At 33.9% G+C, this 17,452-nt stretch overlaps 1 protein-coding gene across 1 annotated transcript in view; it reads left to right on the top strand.

Annotated features, from left to right (window-relative positions):
- LOC140449684 (serologically defined colon cancer antigen 8 homolog) overlaps positions 1-17,452 on the top strand; it is a 62,306-nt gene that overhangs the window by 29,856 nt on the left and 14,998 nt on the right. The window contains exon 10 of the mRNA XM_072542964.1: positions 759-876. Within this exon, the coding sequence (XP_072399065.1) occupies positions 759-876 (118 nt within the window). The remainder of the gene's footprint in view (positions 1-758; positions 877-17,452) is intronic.

Here is a 17,452-nt window from a genome sequence, read left to right as displayed (position 1 = left end):
ATCGAACGTCCGCGCAAAGATGGAGATACAACCTTTCATAGAGGTATTAATCCGCCAATGAACAAGCAGAATTTCTTATAAAGAGGAAGAATAAGAAGAAGACTTCTTTAATGATAAGTTTATTCATTGAAAATATGAAATCAATCTCGTTTTTGGTATTTCGATCGAAAGTGGACTTTTTCGTTGAAGTTTCTAGCTGTAAAATTAATTCTTTAAATAATTAATTAGTCGTTCATTAATATGTGTCTCTGTTATTTCATTTGTCATATCCATACACTTCCATTCTACTTTCGTCTAAACTCGTCGTTCTTTCCTAATTTAGCATTAAAGTCTCCTATTATTAATGTTAATGAAGTCTTCTTCCCCTCTAGGGATATGGGGACCATAAACAGATATGCGTGGTACTAATTCTCTAGTTTTTTTTTTTTGTAATAATGAAATAAACTAGAAAACTTCTAAATAAATATTTTTCTAAAATAAATATCGATATTAAAGACAATTTAGTAAATGATCTTTAAAAGTTGATGTGTGTATTTAGTCATTTTTTTACGTTTTGATACATTATACCTACATGACACATCATTCGAATACCTAACAGTTTACACAGTCGATTTACTCGATATAACACTACTCGACCCAGATCGACTTGTGTAGATTCAAAGGAAATAACAATACTTTAAGATAAAATGATCTATTGAGCGTTTAAGTTGCTAACTTGCCGAAAACACCATCTTAAAGATGAAATTGATGTTTTGCAGCGGCCACTGTAAGCGAATTAGAGGGCATGATCTTCTCTCAAAATCAACTCATGGAAAAATTGTCGAACGAATGTCATGCTCTTACTCAAAAATTGGAAGACACAACCGTCAAGCATAAGTAAGCATTTTCTTATTTAATTTTGATAACCACTATGAAGACGCTTATATTTCAGAAAGAAACGAGTTTCCAAAATTTAAAATGATAAACAATTATATTTTATTATATTTTACAAGACAGTTTTAAAAATCATTTAAAAGTGAAAATTTTAATTATGGTAGATGACAGCTGACGATCAATTGATATATTTGTCAACTCTCATTTCTTTGTTCAAGATCCTTTGTACACTCAATATCTAAATTTGTCTTAAATTTTTAACTATAATAAGATCTAAAAACCCATCTTCTTCGCATGCATGTTGTCGGCTAAATATTAAATCTACGTAACGATTTAGTTTTCAAGAAGTTCCTTGTCACGTTCTTCTTGTTTATTTTCGTTCGTGCTAATATATCTCCACAAGACGTAAACGAAAATGTTCATTAGGACTTTTTGTGTAAAATAAATCTTTCTCTCAGAAAAATTGAAGCGATCGGTGATTTTCAATGTCAGGTACGCGCGGGAAATCAAATTTTAAAGAAAATTTGTATCAACTCAACGGTAAAAATTCGATATCTTTTAATAATTTTGTCCTATCGTCAAAAAACAAAATGAATTTTAAAGGTGGCAACTTTCTTATAATATTTGTATATTGCAGCAAATGAAGTCAGTTTCTATAAAGATGTTAAATAGATAAATGTTTAACGATTTTTACCAGCTTTTACGATTCTCATTAGATCAATAATATTTTTTCCATAGCTCATGTTAAAGTGCTGCTATAACAACTGTTTTGAGTAGATAAAGTATCACTTTAACCGCAAGGGTAGATAAAGTGACACTTTAACAGCAACAGTAGATAAAATGTTTTAACTTTTTTTTTTATTCAATAAAATTTACAAATTCAAACACATTAAGGCTTAAAAACAACTGAAATTTTACAATTAACATTATTAGAAATATCTATTTTTGGAGCATCACAGCTTGTTCTCGTTTGCTTAAACAATTGATTCGAGGTACTGGATTGATTTTCTGGTCCGCCAAGTATACACTTGGATACAGCAATCTCATTGCTTATTGACTCTTCAATGTAAGATTCTGCAACAGATGACGATTTTCATCCACCTAAATGTTAAACTTTTACTAGATCAGCTCCAGAATTTGCGAACATAGTAGCTGAAGAACGACGGAAACAATGCCCCGTGTACATTTCTGAATTTGCAAGTTTAAAAAAATCTGCAATCTTCTTGGGGATATTATATATAGTGTTAATCCCCACCAGTTGAGTAGTGCACTTTTGCTGTCGGTAATTTACAGAAAACTTACTGTGAGGTACGTTTTTGGGGCGCAAGGCAATATACTTTCTCACAATTTCCAAGAAACTCAGTCCATTTTTCTTGTCAATAATACAAAACGACCTTTCCTGCTTGGTTTTAGTATCAGATAATGAAACGATTATCACCGATTTTCGTCCACGTTAAACACTTCTAACTTGTACAATTCATCGGACCTAGTCGCTCCATGCACACCAAAAATAGCAATAACCTTCATCAACAAATAGACGTCATCACGAGCTTCTGTCAGAAATTTAATAATGTCATCTGACTCCAGGATTTTGGACTTTTTAGCTTTGTATCCTCCACTCAGGTTTTTTCACTTCACTCTCATGAAGGTTATTCATCAACAAATAGACGTCATCACTAGCTTCTGTCAGAAATTTAATAATGTCATCTGACTCCAGGATTTTGGACTTTTTAGCTTTGTATCCTCCACTCAGGTTTTTTAGTAAGGTGGTTAACTTGCTGAATTTAGAAATGTCACAATTTTCATTCACCAACAACGTACGCTTCAGCATCGAATAATACGACCATAATGACGATGGCATCGCTTTCTTCGACTTTTCAGAAAAATACGCCAGAAGTATTTTTTCACTCACTTGACATTCTTAATGCTTTTCCACTTTTTAAAAGATTGGTATTCTTTCTCATACATCATCCTAGATTTTTGTGGCAACAATAAACTTTCTGCTTCCAACGCTGCATTTTCTACATATGATGCCAGGTTTTCCTTTTCTTGTGTCAATTCTTTTCCGTCCATTTCGTATTTATTCACTTTGTACACAAAACGCAACAATTGCAATTTGCAATTTTTCTCTGCAAAAACCAAAACGTAACATTTGTTTGACATTTGTTGACAGAGTAATTCATATCCCTAGCAACGGAGCAACACAATTGCGATTTTTGTGCTAAAAATTACAATTTTCTTTGAAATTCTATTTTTCACCTGAACTTGAAGTCTTGCTATAGAAAAAAATGTTGTATTGCACACGACGATAAAATCGCATTATCTTCTCGAGCATAAGTAGCGTCTCGACTGACGTCTCGACGCTAAAAAACGCTCTCGAAGATAAAGTACAATTTTAGCGTCTTGTACAATAAATAACTATTATCAATTCCATTGACCGGTCATTATGGAATTTTTATTATTAGAAGCCAATCTTCGAAACATATTGCCTAAAACTTCAATTTTAAGTTTTGACAACAAATGTGAAGCATTTAAAATATGTATAAAAAACGCTGAATTTAAACATTCATATCACACGTCACGAAAAATACTTTTTTTTTGTTTTTTAAATTAAAATACATAAAAAATTATTATTTTTTTAGGAATAAGCCACAATTTAAGGTTAAAATAAGTTTATTGGCGTTTTAATCTCCACTTCGGAAATCGTTCTCAAAATACAAACATTAATAAATCAAACAAATTTTGTTTTTCTTACTTGGTGAAAAATTCTTCTAATACTTTAATTTTATCGGACTCATTTATATTGACAATTTAGATATATTTTATAGATTTTAAAGTAGACGACTTTAAAATGATATTGCCAATATTGCTGAGTTGCGTTTCTGGGACGACTTTATTGTGATATGCCACAAGAAAATAGCTTCAGAACAATATTAAGAAACCGTTATGGGCCCAGCGTTATTCAAAATTATCGGAAATTGGAGATTCTTTACGAAAACTGGCACATTGTCAAAATTCAATTAATTTTTTACGAAGATGTAGACCAAAAACTTAATATCAAAGGGCTTGAAGTACGTATTCAAAGGTTGGAAAAAATTCTACACAGAGCCAGTTTATCCATGATCCGAGAAAGGTTGAAATTTCATAGATCCAATTTATTTATTTTTTTTTTTTTGTTAAACAAGATATTGTAAATATTGAAGATTTGCTTTTCAACTATGGTTATATCAAATTCTGATTTTGATCGAATTATTTTTAGGTTACATGTAGTATGTACCTGCAGATTGAACGAATTTAAAACGGAACATACGAAATCAATGTATTTCGGCTCAACTCCGCTCTAGGTGGTTGGCCAACAAAAGGTTGTCAAATAATTATATTATAAAAATCCAATACTTCAGCGGGCTGCTGGATTCTGAACTCATTCAAGAACAAGTCAAAACTCCACCCAAATAGGTTGCCTAGAATCACTGTGAAAACTAGACTAAACAAGCAGTTATTATGCTGTCAAACCACCTATCGCTTCCTTATAGTCCAAGAGATAGAGCCGAAATTTTGAACTGATCAGTAATATGACATTTCTCTATTGGAATATATTCATTGTAACTGGGTTAAGACTTTGCCTTACAGGCGGACGCCCCTCGTGGTACAGGGGGTTGCTATACAGGGATGAAGTAATAAAAAATAAGTAAAATTACTATTTGTTATACCGAAAATATTCAATAGTTAACATTATAAAATTACTTTAATTTAATAAAATCACTTAACCGGTTTCATAATTAATTTTTATCAATCATCAGATAATTTCAATTGATTATTATATTAAAAATATTTTTTTTTGTTTTTCATTCTAATATCAAACATTTATTCAATTAAAGATTAATTCGTAAAATATTTATATTTAAGAAAAAAATGTGATTTGTAAAGTAAATATGACTTTAGTTTGAAAAAAAAACATTATCATAATATAATTTTAAAACTACAAAATATTCTATAAAAGATTCAGACGATGACGTAGAGTTTTATCAAATGTTTTTCTAATTTTTTTTTTCTTATCGGAAAAATCGTTTGAAAATTTTTGGAAAAAAATCATGGTATAACTTACAGAAAATCGATAGGATTCTACAAATTAGATTTTACCTCAAAAAATTACGAAAATTTCCATTTACGGAAATTTTGAGAAAAACTCTACTTGACGTTTTTCAGAATAGTAACAAAAGTGAGCATACAAATTTTCAAATCAATCGGTATAAAAATATCATAATAAAATCAGTTTCAAAATTGTTACCGAGACCTAAAATGCGCAGGCAAGTGGTACAGTTGACCCCGTTTTATGGCTCTCTGTACCAACCCAGTTGTCCGCCCTTTTGGATTTAGAGTTTTTAGGGGCTAAATAATGAGCCATGAAAATGGCGGACATATTACTTATCGTTAATTTTTCCCCAAAAAATTGCAACTTCACCCCTGTCCGCCACCCCTTATGTATCCACTCTCGCGTCCGCCCTTTGGGATTTCGTCTAGTTATACTAAGATCTTACTCTGGGCAAATTTTCAGCCATATTATCGATCGTTAATTTTTCCGAAAAAAATTACAACTTTATCCCTGTATAGCCACCCCCTGTACCACGAGGGGCGTCCGCCTGTAAGGCAAAGTCTTAACCCAGTTACAATGAATATATTCCAATAGAGAAATGTCATATTACTGATCAGTTCAAAATTTCGGCTCTATCTCTCCGACTATTAGACAAGCTCCTCTTTCCTTTATCTAAGCCTAAGAAGCAGTCAGATGGATATTTTGAGCGGTGTTGCCAATCTCATTCCTCTAGATGTTTTTCAAATAAGGTGTTAACCATAAAATATTTACAGGAAAGAAAGGAAATAACTACAAACCATTAAGTTTATTTTTTTTATTAGTCTGTTGTAGTAAATTGGTAAATACAATGAAAAATATAGGCAAATATCCGATTTATTTAAAGATACGAAGAAGATATAACTCGCAAAAAGATCTGCAAATCGGATTATTACACGGCGATTGACAACATTGACTTTGGGCGGCGCTATAGACTATGGTGCGTCCTAAAAGGAGACAGATAGTTGAACGATATTTTATACAATGTCTATCACCGGGTATGGATTTATTTTTGTCCAAGTTTTATATTGGTCAACTATTTCAAATGCAGTTCAAACAGACATATATTAAATTGTAAGTTCCGTTTTAAATTCGTTCAATCTGTATATGAAAATTCATATGAGAAACAAAGAAATATGCATTTAAATTAATTTAATATTCTTTTAGAACAAAACAGTATACATCCTTTAGACAACCTCAATTTGGCATTTAATTAATAAAAATTCTAACGTCCGCCTTTGCTTAGTAAAGGGGCAGCATGGGTTCTGGCTATTTTCCCATGTTAAATCCCATAAGAAATCGCTAAGGTCCATTCTGGTCATTATTGAGGCTTTTTGTGGTGAGGGTAAAATGGCTCATCGGATCGTGACGTGTGAGGTATCGTTGGAAAGGGTAGGGGGTAACGAATACGTTAACACAAAAAACAAAGATGGCGGCATTACCAAAAGGACACTAAGCTTATAACGCCGAAACGGCTTGACGTAGAACAACGTGTAAGGTTTCGATGGAAAGGGGAAGGCTGAACAAATACGTATACACAGAAAAAACGGCATCGTATTGCCAAAAAGGACACTAAGCTTGTAACGTTTAAACGGCTCAACGTTCAACAATGTCCAAGGTATCCATGGAAAGGGGAGGTAATAATGAATATGTAAGGACAAAAAAACAAACGCAAAGACAATGCCAAAACGGACTATATCGTTTCTCTGTTGTTATTAGTCAGATTACTAAGTGTAACACGTTAAATGGAAGAGAAGGTGATATCCAATACGTTAACACAAAAAATAGATGGAAAGACATTATCAAAACGACACTATATTGTATCCCCTTTGCTATTGGTCCGATTTTGATGTATGAGAAATCAAATGAAAGAGGGTGGGATATCGAATATGTCAACAAGAAAATAAATCATGGCAACATTGCCAAAAGAGCACTATATCGTATCTTAGTTGTTATTGGTTCAATTACTACGTATGAAGCGGTAAATGAAAGAGAATGGGCTAATGAATATGTTATCACAAAAAACAAAAGGTGAGGTGACGCTGAAAAGGACATAACGTACAACAACGTGTAAGGTATTACTATAAATAGAACATGATGAATCGAAGAACGTATACCATTCTTACAGTACGACCAAACCAACAAACATCATTTATATAATCTTCTATATACTACTAATAAGTAGCAGCTGTGTTAATAATTGGTGAATGTGGAAATATTTTCCATGCAGCAGAACGTCTTTTTAATGAGAGGTACCCCGATGGCCCTACATCGAGAGCTTATTTAAGGAAGCTTCTTCGGAAATTTAAACAAACAGGTAGTGTTCAAGATAGCAAACGATCTGGTCGACCAACAATTAGTGATGACAAAAAAATTGACATAATTTCAGAAATGGTAGTGAACCCTACTTCTTCTACAGCCCAAGTTGCATCTATCTATGGAATCAGTCAAAAGACAGTATACCGAGTGTTGGCTGAAAACAAATTTCATCCATACAAATTAAAAATTGTGCACCAACTTTCAGATGATAACCCCGATCGAAGACTAGAATTCTGTGAAAATATGTCCAATAAAATTAACTAACAGCCCGATTACATAAAAACAATTTGTTTTAGTGACGGAAGTACTTTTTCTCCCAATGGAAATGTTAACACACAATTTCAGGTCTTAGAGTGACACAAATCCTCACGTCTTTCGTGAAACACATACTCAATTCCTAAAAAAACTAAATGTTTGGGCAGGTATTTTGGAAAACCACATAGTTGGGCCTGTTTTTCTCAATACTAACTTAACCGGTGAAGTGTATCTGGAGATGTTATAAAATGCAATTGAACCGTTAATACTTGAAATTCTGGAGGATAATCCAGATGAATTCGGCAAATTGGAAATAACGTTTCAACAAGATGGTGCTCCTGGACACCATTATGGTGCAGTAAGACGTTACCTAGATGAGGAATATGATGGTAGATAGATTGGACGGCGAGGTACCATATAATGGCCAGCTCGGTCACCGAACCTCACACTATTAGATTTTTTTTCTGTGGGGATACTTGAAATCTAAAGTTTAAGCTACAGCACCCGACATTATTGACATTTTGAAACAACGAATTGTTAAAGAATGTAGGACAATTTCCCCCGACACATTTGAACGAGAAATAGAAGAGTTTAGAAATAGGATGCATTACTGTCAGGAAGTATATGGAGCACATTTTGAACACTTACTATAAGAACTGGTTGTTAAATATTTATTAATTAAATGATAAGCTACAATTTTGATATTTATTTAATTCATTCATCAAAATGAGCTTAAACTCAAACAAAATCATTATGACTGAATAGGTATTTTCAATACCTTTCAAACGAGATATCACTTACCATAAGGTCCCATTTAAAATTATCTGTCACAGTTGCGCTGTAACGTCATCTGTCACTATTACGTCACCTGTTATGACTAGTTGAGAAGCCTACGTCTGTTTATTACCTCCCTCCAAATTTCACTATTATAACAATAACTGTTCAAAAGATACGAGGGAGGGAACGGACTTTTGACTAGCACTGTATATTGAAATTTTAATATTTCTTACGAAATATTAGTAAAGTTCAATATCTTTATTATGGAAAAAATTAATTTATTTCTCCGGGATTGTCTGATATTGCAAATTTTTTCAGCACGGTTCAATTCCAATTCCGAAGTTCTATTCTAAAAAAAAATGGAGCTCGGATAGTTCTCCCTTCCACTTTGATGGTATTTTACGAGTACGATCACTTTAACGGGTTATAACTTTTTTACCTGTTGATTTATGTTGACTTTTTCACTTTTTATGATTGTTTTAAAAACAAGGCAAAATAAAATGTACGTCTTCACGGATTTGTTATAAGCTGCTATAGCCCTCATATACCTTTTCATCATCATCCAGCCTCAAGAGTCCACTGCTGAACATAGGCCTCTTCCTCATGTTTCCAACCCCGTCTATCTTGCGCCGCTCTTATCCAGTTTTTATTGAGTCTTCTTAAATCGTCAGTCCATCTTCTAGGTGGTCGACCGACGCTTCTCTTGTCTTCCCTTGGCCTCCATTCCAATAACCTCTTTGTCCATCGCCCATCTGTCATTCTGGCTATGTGTCCTGTCCATCTCCATTTTAGTCTGGCTATCTTCTCGATGATGTCAGTCACTCCGGTTCTTCTCCTGATGTCTTCGTTGGTTATTCTGTCTCGCACAGTTATTCCTAACATGGACCGCTCCATTCTTCTCTGCGTGACTCTCAGTTTGGTAGCTGCTGCTTTTGTTAAGGTAAGTGTTTCTGCTCCGTACGTCAAGACTGGGAGGACGCACTGATCAAATACCTTTCTCTTTAGGCATGTGGGCAGCTCACTTTTAAAAGTTTTTCTCGGTTTTCCAAATGCTGCCCACCCAAGGCCGATTCTTCTCTTCAGTTCATGAGTCTGGTTGTCCCTGCCAATCATAATTTCATGTCCCAGGTATTTATATCTATCTACGAGTTCTATTTCTTTCCCACCAATACTGATGTTCTGGTTGGGTACCAAATTGGTCATGATTTTTGTTTTCGAGATATTTATATTTAAACCTACACTTTCTGTAGCCACAACGAGTTCCTGTACCATCTCTCTTGCCATACCTAGATCTTCAGCTATTATAAGTATATCATCGGCGAAACGTAAGTTGTTTAGATATTCTCCATCTATTTTTATTCCCTTTGTCATCCAATCCAAATTCTTAAAAGCATGTTCTAGCACCGTATTAAAAAGTTTAGGTGACATTGGGTCTCCTTGTCTAACCCCCCGTTCTATTTTTATGCGATTACTGTTAGTATGTAATCTGACAGTGGTTGTTGCCTGCAGGTATATTTTGTATAATAATTTAGTATATCTATAATCTAGCCTGCATTCTTTAAGCGCCTGTAATATTTTGCTTAGCTCAACTGTGTCAAAGGCTTTGTGAAAATCGATAAATATTAGAACTAGAGGTTTATTGTATTCCACTGCTTTCTCTATTAGGGTTTTTATACTTTGTAGATGGTCATTTGTTCCGTAACTTTTTCGGAATCCTGCCTGTTCCCTTGGTTGATAAGTCTCTAATTTTCTTTCCATTCTCTTAACTAGTATTCGCGTAAACAACTTATATATATATATATATATATATATATATATATATATATATATATATATATATATATATATATATATATATATATATATATATATGGCTGAGGAGGCTAATCGGTCTGTAATTCTCTAAATTTGCTTTGTCTCCTGATTTGTGTAATAGAATCATGGTAGCGTTGTTCCAGTCTGTTGGAATATTGGCGCTGTGAAGGCAGATATTGAAAAGTTGTTTAATTTTTTCAAGTAATACATCCCCTCCAATTTTTAGTGCTTCTGATACTATTCCATCTTCACCCGGGGTTCAATTATTTTTAATTTTCTTCAGGGCTTCTTTGATTTCTGGTTTTGTTATATCGGGCATTAAATCTGATCCTTGGTTTAATACCCCAGTTTTTAGTGTAATTGGAGGTTCCGTATTGTTATCTTTTTTTCTTGATCTATATAACTCTGTGTAGAACTCTTCGACTATTCTTAATATTTCATCTCTGTTCGTTGTTTCTTCTCCAGTTCTGTTTCTCAGTTTGTTAATTTCTATTTTCCCCTTTTGTACGCTCCTCTTCAAAACCTTCATGTTCTTATTTTGCTCTATTGCCTGTTTTGTTTTTTCTACATTGAAGTTTCTTATATCTTTTCTTATTGCCTTTGTGATCGTCTTATTTATTTGATTTATCGCTTCTTTGCTTGTTGTGTTATCTCCTTTCATTTGTCGCCTTAGTTCTATAAGGGTTTTCGTGGGTTGACTCAGTTTTTCATCTTTTTGCTTGTCGGACAATATTTAGTTTGAGCCTGTTGCATTGTGTTGACTATTTGTTTGTTCAATATATTGATGTCTGCTGTTGTTGTATCTTTCAATGAATTACCAATATATTTTTCGAACTCCTGAATGTTAGTTGGTTTTGTCCATTTCTTTGGTTGTTTCTTATCATTTTGAGTCTTTCTTTTTCGGTTGATATCGTTATTTTAGCTCTTACTAACCTATGATCACTGCTTGTACTGAACTGGTTTAGCACAAGCTAAATAGCATATAGCTCTTTAGCATATACCTTTTAGAACTTTCAAATATCTGTATGAGATTTTGAAATGAAATCGATGATTTATTCACAGATAGACTAGGGCAATAATACATACCAATGTTATATAACGGATTTAATATGATCATATGTAAAGACAACGCTTTGACTTTCATTTATTGAATACTGAAAAAGTTTCTTAACTGTTTCTTATCAGTGTAATTATTATTTGTTGTGATATAGTAGATAATTAGTAATCGTAGTGAAAAAATAGTAAATAAATTAACAAATGGTAATGTTTAAAATATCTAATTGACTTGTGTTTGGTAGGGACGGACCAGGCAAATCCCAAAAGAGAGTCAGATTCGCCATCAGTCCGACCAACCAAACGCAAGGAGCCGATTAAAGTCGATATCAGTGTCAAAGTGGTCCCAAAACCTCGAAAGGTTAGTTCAATAATCGTCTTAGATACAGATCATCAAATATGAAAAAAATATTATTTTTCTGCACGTATAGAGATGCAATAAATAATTTAATATTATTGCAACTCACTGTACGAAAAACTAATCATAGTTGAAGTATTTTTTCTTTTTTCCGAGTAATTTTTTTTGTTACTTTTGATGCTTTAAATCTAGAGATTCTCTTATATTTGATGAACTGTGGAAAATAACATCTTTATTACAGGAAAAATTATTAATAATGCGCTTTCAGAATCAATGTTTAACTATATAAGTTAAAAGCTTGCGCTAACATAATGACTGTTTTAAAATCAAAGATTTTCTTTTAGTAACACAGCATTTGTATTTTGTTTTTTTTTAAGCGTAAACACACCACAAAAGCTGAGAAAACAGAATTAACGTGCCAGCTGTATCATACAGTAAATACGAAAAACAAAAAGTAAATCTGTTTTAGTCAATTTGACCTAAAATTGAGAAGTTTAGTATTATTTTTATAAATTTATGTTACGGACGAGTAGAAGAGTACTGCTTGATATTATTAGTTGCAAAATTATCGACCTTGTTATTCTAGTTTTGTTAACTATTATGTAGGTCATTGTTATATAAACATTGTCTGTGAATTTAAAAGAAAATTCGTATTTTGTTAAACTGTATATAATGTTAATAATATTATATACTTTATGTCTTTGTCCATGAGTTGGGTCCAACGATGCTTCGTGGATTTCCTCGCGGGTCCGGTCTGGGATTAGGCAATTCCTTAATCGCCAATGTAGCTCTCATTTCGATTCAGGTACGACAGGTTCCATACAACAGCTAGTCTAGTAGGGGGATGGATCTCTTCTTAACATGCCATACACCAAAGTGCGTAGGCGACTATCTCATTACTAGAATTCTGTTCTTGGCGGCGTGACACAGCTCGCCTGTATTGTGTATTCCTGTCCATTCTTTAATATTCCTTAACCAGGATAATTGTTTGCGGCCGGCTCCTCTCCTACCTTCGATCTTCCCTTGTAGGATTAACTGTGGTATTTCATATTTTGCTCCTCTCAATATGTGCCCAAGGTAACCAATCTTGCGTTTTTTAATTAATTCAAAGAGTTCTCTTTCCACGCTCTCTTAAGGACGTCATCGTTTCGAACTCTATCCACCCAAGGTATGCGCATCATTCTTCTCAATGACCACATTTCAAATGCTTCAAGTTTGTTGATAGATTGTTTTTTTCAAAGTCCACGTTTCCATGCCATAAAGCAAGATGGACCATATGTAGCACTTGACCATTCTGTAGCGTATTTCGAAATTTAGGTTTTGATTACATAGGAGCGGTCTGAATTTCACAAAAGCTTGTCTTGCCATTTGTATTCGGGTTTTTATCTCTTGTTGTGGATCCGATTGGTCATTGATTGTGGTGCCAAGGTATTTAAAAGTTTTCACGCGTTTTATGCGATCGTCACCTATGCATATTATTGGGTTTTCTGGAGGGTTTCTGCTAATGACCATATATTTCGTTTTCAAAATGTTGATTTTGAGGCCATATTTTTTACCTATGCTATTCACCCTATCAAGTAATAACTGCTGATCTTCCAAATTATCAGTTATAATCACTGTGTCGTCCGCATAGCGTCGGTTGCTAATTGGTATGCCGTTCACCTTAATGCCTAATTCCGTGTTTTCTAATGCTTCCGCAAATATATTTTCAACATATAAATTAAAAAGCATCGGAGAGAGTATGCAGCCTTGGCGGACACCTTTCCGAATTTCAAATTCATCCGTATATTGGTCTTGCTCAATCCTCACCTTTGCCATTTGGTTCCAGTATAGATTCTGAATAATTCTGATCTCCTTCTGGTCCATGTTGGCCCTATGTAGTAGTTCCATCATGATATCATGTTTAACATTGTCAAATGCCTTCTCGTAGTCGATGAAGGTGAGGTAGACATCTTTTCGTTGATCTAAACAGTTTTGTATTAAGGTGTTCAAACATAAAATTGCCTCTCTTGTTCCTAGTCCTCCCTTAAAACCGAATTGTGGTGACCCGCTAAGTTCTTCTAGTATCTTGTACATTCTTGAGTGTAATATCCTAAGGAAGAGTTTCAGCAAGTGACTCATTAAACTGATTAAGCGGTGTTCATTGCATTTTGTGGCATTAGCTGTTTTTGGGATCATCACAAAGGATGACTGCAGCCATTCTCGCGGAATGTAACCAGTATCATAAATTCTATTGAACAGCTTTACCAAGATTTCGATATTCTCCTCGTATAGTAGTTTTATTGCTTCTATATTAATTTCATCTGGACCTGTTGCTTTATGCATCTTTGTGGTTCTAACTGCATATTCTATTTCACTTCGCATTATTGATGGCCCTGATAAGTTTTCGGAAGGAAGTTTGCGCGTTGGTTGTGTTGGTCTTTCCTCATTAAAAAGTCTTTCTGCGTATTCTTTCCACGCCATTGCTATCTCCTCTTCTGACTCTATGTATTCGTTTCTGTCGTTCCGTATTCTTGTTCTGTGGTGGCTTTTGTGTATATTCGATATTTCTTTGATCTTCTTATGTAGTCCAAAACTATCTCCTTTTTCCTGCAATTGTTCTATTTCGTTGCACCTTTCCACCATCCAACGTTCTTTTGCTTTCTTAATTTTCTGGCGAATTTCTTTGTGTATCTGTTTGTATTTGTCTTGATTACGTTGTTGTTTATGTTGCATTCGCTTTTCCATTAGATCCATAATTTCGTCCGTCATCCATTCGTTATGCTTTTTCTTTCTGATCTGTGTTTTAACTTCCCTGTTTACTGCCAGAATCGTTCCTTTCCCTCCCAGGGGGATGGATACTTTACCCTAATTTTTTTTCCGTTTCCAGTTAATATTTTCCATTTTATTTTCTTCTTAGTTTTACTCTCATTAATATCAAATTTCAATATGCATACCAGCATAATTGTATCAATTTGTCCCACACTGTATATTGATTCTTACTTAATTAATCGATCTGGTTTGATATTCAGATTCATATTTTCCATACATTTCTTTTCTATATATCTTTTATCACATGAAGATGTATTTATTTTAATCCAATTTACTAAGTATATCATCTTTAAACTAGCTAAAAGCTGCTCACATAGGCAATCAACCTCGAGAGAAATATCATTTAATGAATTTTATTTATTCAATCTCCTTTCTCCTTCATTCATTATAATACAAACATAATTATTACCAATATGTAATAATTTATCTTACTATCATTTTATCAATTATTCTTAAGCAATTTGGTAACGTCATTGATCAAATTAATGAATACAGACATAATTCATTGTTTCGGTATAATTTGTAATAATTTAAGCTGGAACAGAATCATGTAAGCCCATTTTCTGTTTATTTTTCATTAATAATGACAAATGCTAAAAAAATGAAACATAACTTATTTTTGTCAAGGTTTTTTGACAGCAGAACATAATTTCTTACAAAAGAAATATAAAAAATAAAATCAATATTTCTTTCTTGATTTTTTCGTTTCATATAAAGAACACGTAATTAAAATTTACAAACCCTCTAATTAAAATATATTATTATCAACAAAACTGCGACCTATTTACAAGTAACATTTTTCTAAATGCAATTCTTGCAAACTTATGCCCTGCAGTCGCCGCACATGGGTCGGAAACATTTGCTGCACGACATTGTTGTTTTTTTTGTCATTCTTTCGATCACAGATACCACATCTCTTTCCTTTCTAGTTCTGATTATTTATTTTTCCCTTCTCTGCTTCAGGTAAAGCTTTCTTTAGTATTCTACTGATACCCATATGAAGCTCCCTAGGTAATCGAAAATTGTACAGTCTTATATTGAGATATGGTTCTGCAAGTTGTCTTGCAAGAATTTTGTAAAAGGCTTTTATCTCTATGGCTTGGTTATTTTTATAACTATCTATCTATATAAGGATTTTTACAGCTGTCGCCGCCTTCCTTCTTTCAGCCAACATCTGAAGTCCTTTCTGTTCTGCCATTCTCCATCTAAGGTCTCGTCTTTCCATGGCCTCGTCCACTTCATCCCTCCATGATCTTCGGGGTCTACATCTTTTCCTCCTTCCTATTGGGCTCCAATCCGAAATCTTTGCTATCCACCTTGTATGATCTGTACTTCTCACATGCCCATACCAAATTAAACGTTTTTCTTCGATGTAGCTGAGTATGTCTTGTTCTACTGCCATTCTTCGTTTTATCTCCTCATTTCTGATGCGATCCATTTTTGTCACTCTGCAGCTTGTTCTCATGAACTCCATTTCAGTTGCTGTGATTTTGAACCTGTTTCGTTTATTTATTACCCAATTCTCTGCTCCATAGGTCATTATACTGCGTACCAAGGTGTTATAAATTCTCTTCTTTGTATTTCTGGTAATCTGTATATCTCACAGTACCCCGTTCATTTGTTTAATACATGTTCTTGTCTGTGCTAATCTGCTGGTTATCTCTTGCTCGATGGTTCCATTTTTTGAGAGTATGAATCCTAAATATTTGAATTTGTCAGTGCTGTTAATTTCCCTATTATCGTCCATTTCCAAGTTTCTCACTGGTTCTTGTTCTGTTGTTAAATATTCGGTCTTTTCTAGATTTATTTCCAGTCCATTTTTTGTGTATTCCGTTTCTAATTTTCGGAGCATATAGCACAGATCTTCTTCACCTTGAGCCGATACCACTTGGTCATCTGCAAAGCTTAATGTATATAAGAAGTTGTCCCAGATTGGAATTCCCATTCCTTCACATTTCCTTTTCCATGGTTTTAATATTTGTTCGAGGAATATCTTGAACAGTGTCGGAGATGTAGAGCATCCCTGCAATAAGCCTTTTGTGGTCTTAAACTCGTTGGAGTATTTATTGCCGGTTTTAACGCTTACCTTGTTGTTGTTGTAAAGGTTTTTTACGGCTTCTATTAACCTCTGAGTTATTCCGATTTCCTCATCGTGTTCCATAGTTGTTTTCTGGGGACCGTGTCATATGCCTTTTTTAAATCTATGAATGCCATGTACACTGGTCTATTTTTTGCCATTTTTTTTTTCAATTAATTGTTGGAGTGTATATATTATGTGGTCTATGCAAGATCTTCCTGCCGTGAACCCCGCCTGATCTTCTCCGATTTTATTTGAGCTATATTTGAGTTATATTTCCATATAACCTGCCCATACATGCTATCACACTGATGCCTCTGTAGTTGCCGCATTTCTTCTTATCTCCTTTTTTATGTATCGAGGCTATATTATATGCTTTGGACCATTCATCTGGTATTTCGTTCAGGTTTATAGCGTTACTGAGCATTTCGTGTATAATTCTGTGTAGTTTGTCAGTTCCGTAATTAATTAGTTCATTAACGATTCCTCATGGTCCCCCTGATTTTTTGTTCTTTAAAGTCTTTATGGCATTCTTTCCTTCGATTAATGTTATCTCAATCTGTTCTTCATTCTGATTTTGTTGTTGTTCCTGTTCTGTGTCTGTCTCTATGAAATCTGGGCGGTTTTCTGTGAGTAGTTCTTTATAGTAGTCTTCCCACTGTTTTTCTGATGTATTGTATTTGGACCTTTTCGTTGTTATTCTTCCTTAAAGATTTCAGTATTTTCCAGGATTCTGAATTCCTTGTTCCTCCTATGTATTATTCAATTTGTGCACATGTTTCTTCCCATTCTTCATTCTTTTCTTTTGCCCTTCTTCGTTTTATTTCTCTGTTTTTCTCTTTTTTTATAACCCATGTAAAATGTGTGCACTGACACCTGCAATATTTAATATTGTAAAAAAATAGTCATTGGTCATCGCCTAGTTCGCCGGTTAGTAGAATATGTGGTACATATTTGATCTAGTGCATCCACACCGCCTTTTGTT

This window comes from Diabrotica undecimpunctata, chromosome 9 (genome assembly GCF_040954645.1).
Source record: "Diabrotica undecimpunctata isolate CICGRU chromosome 9, icDiaUnde3, whole genome shotgun sequence".
Classification (NCBI taxonomy): Eukaryota; Metazoa; Arthropoda; class Insecta; order Coleoptera; family Chrysomelidae; genus Diabrotica; species Diabrotica undecimpunctata.
The sequence above is the reverse complement of the archived record's forward strand: the minus strand, read 5'-3'. Positions and strand labels throughout refer to the sequence as shown.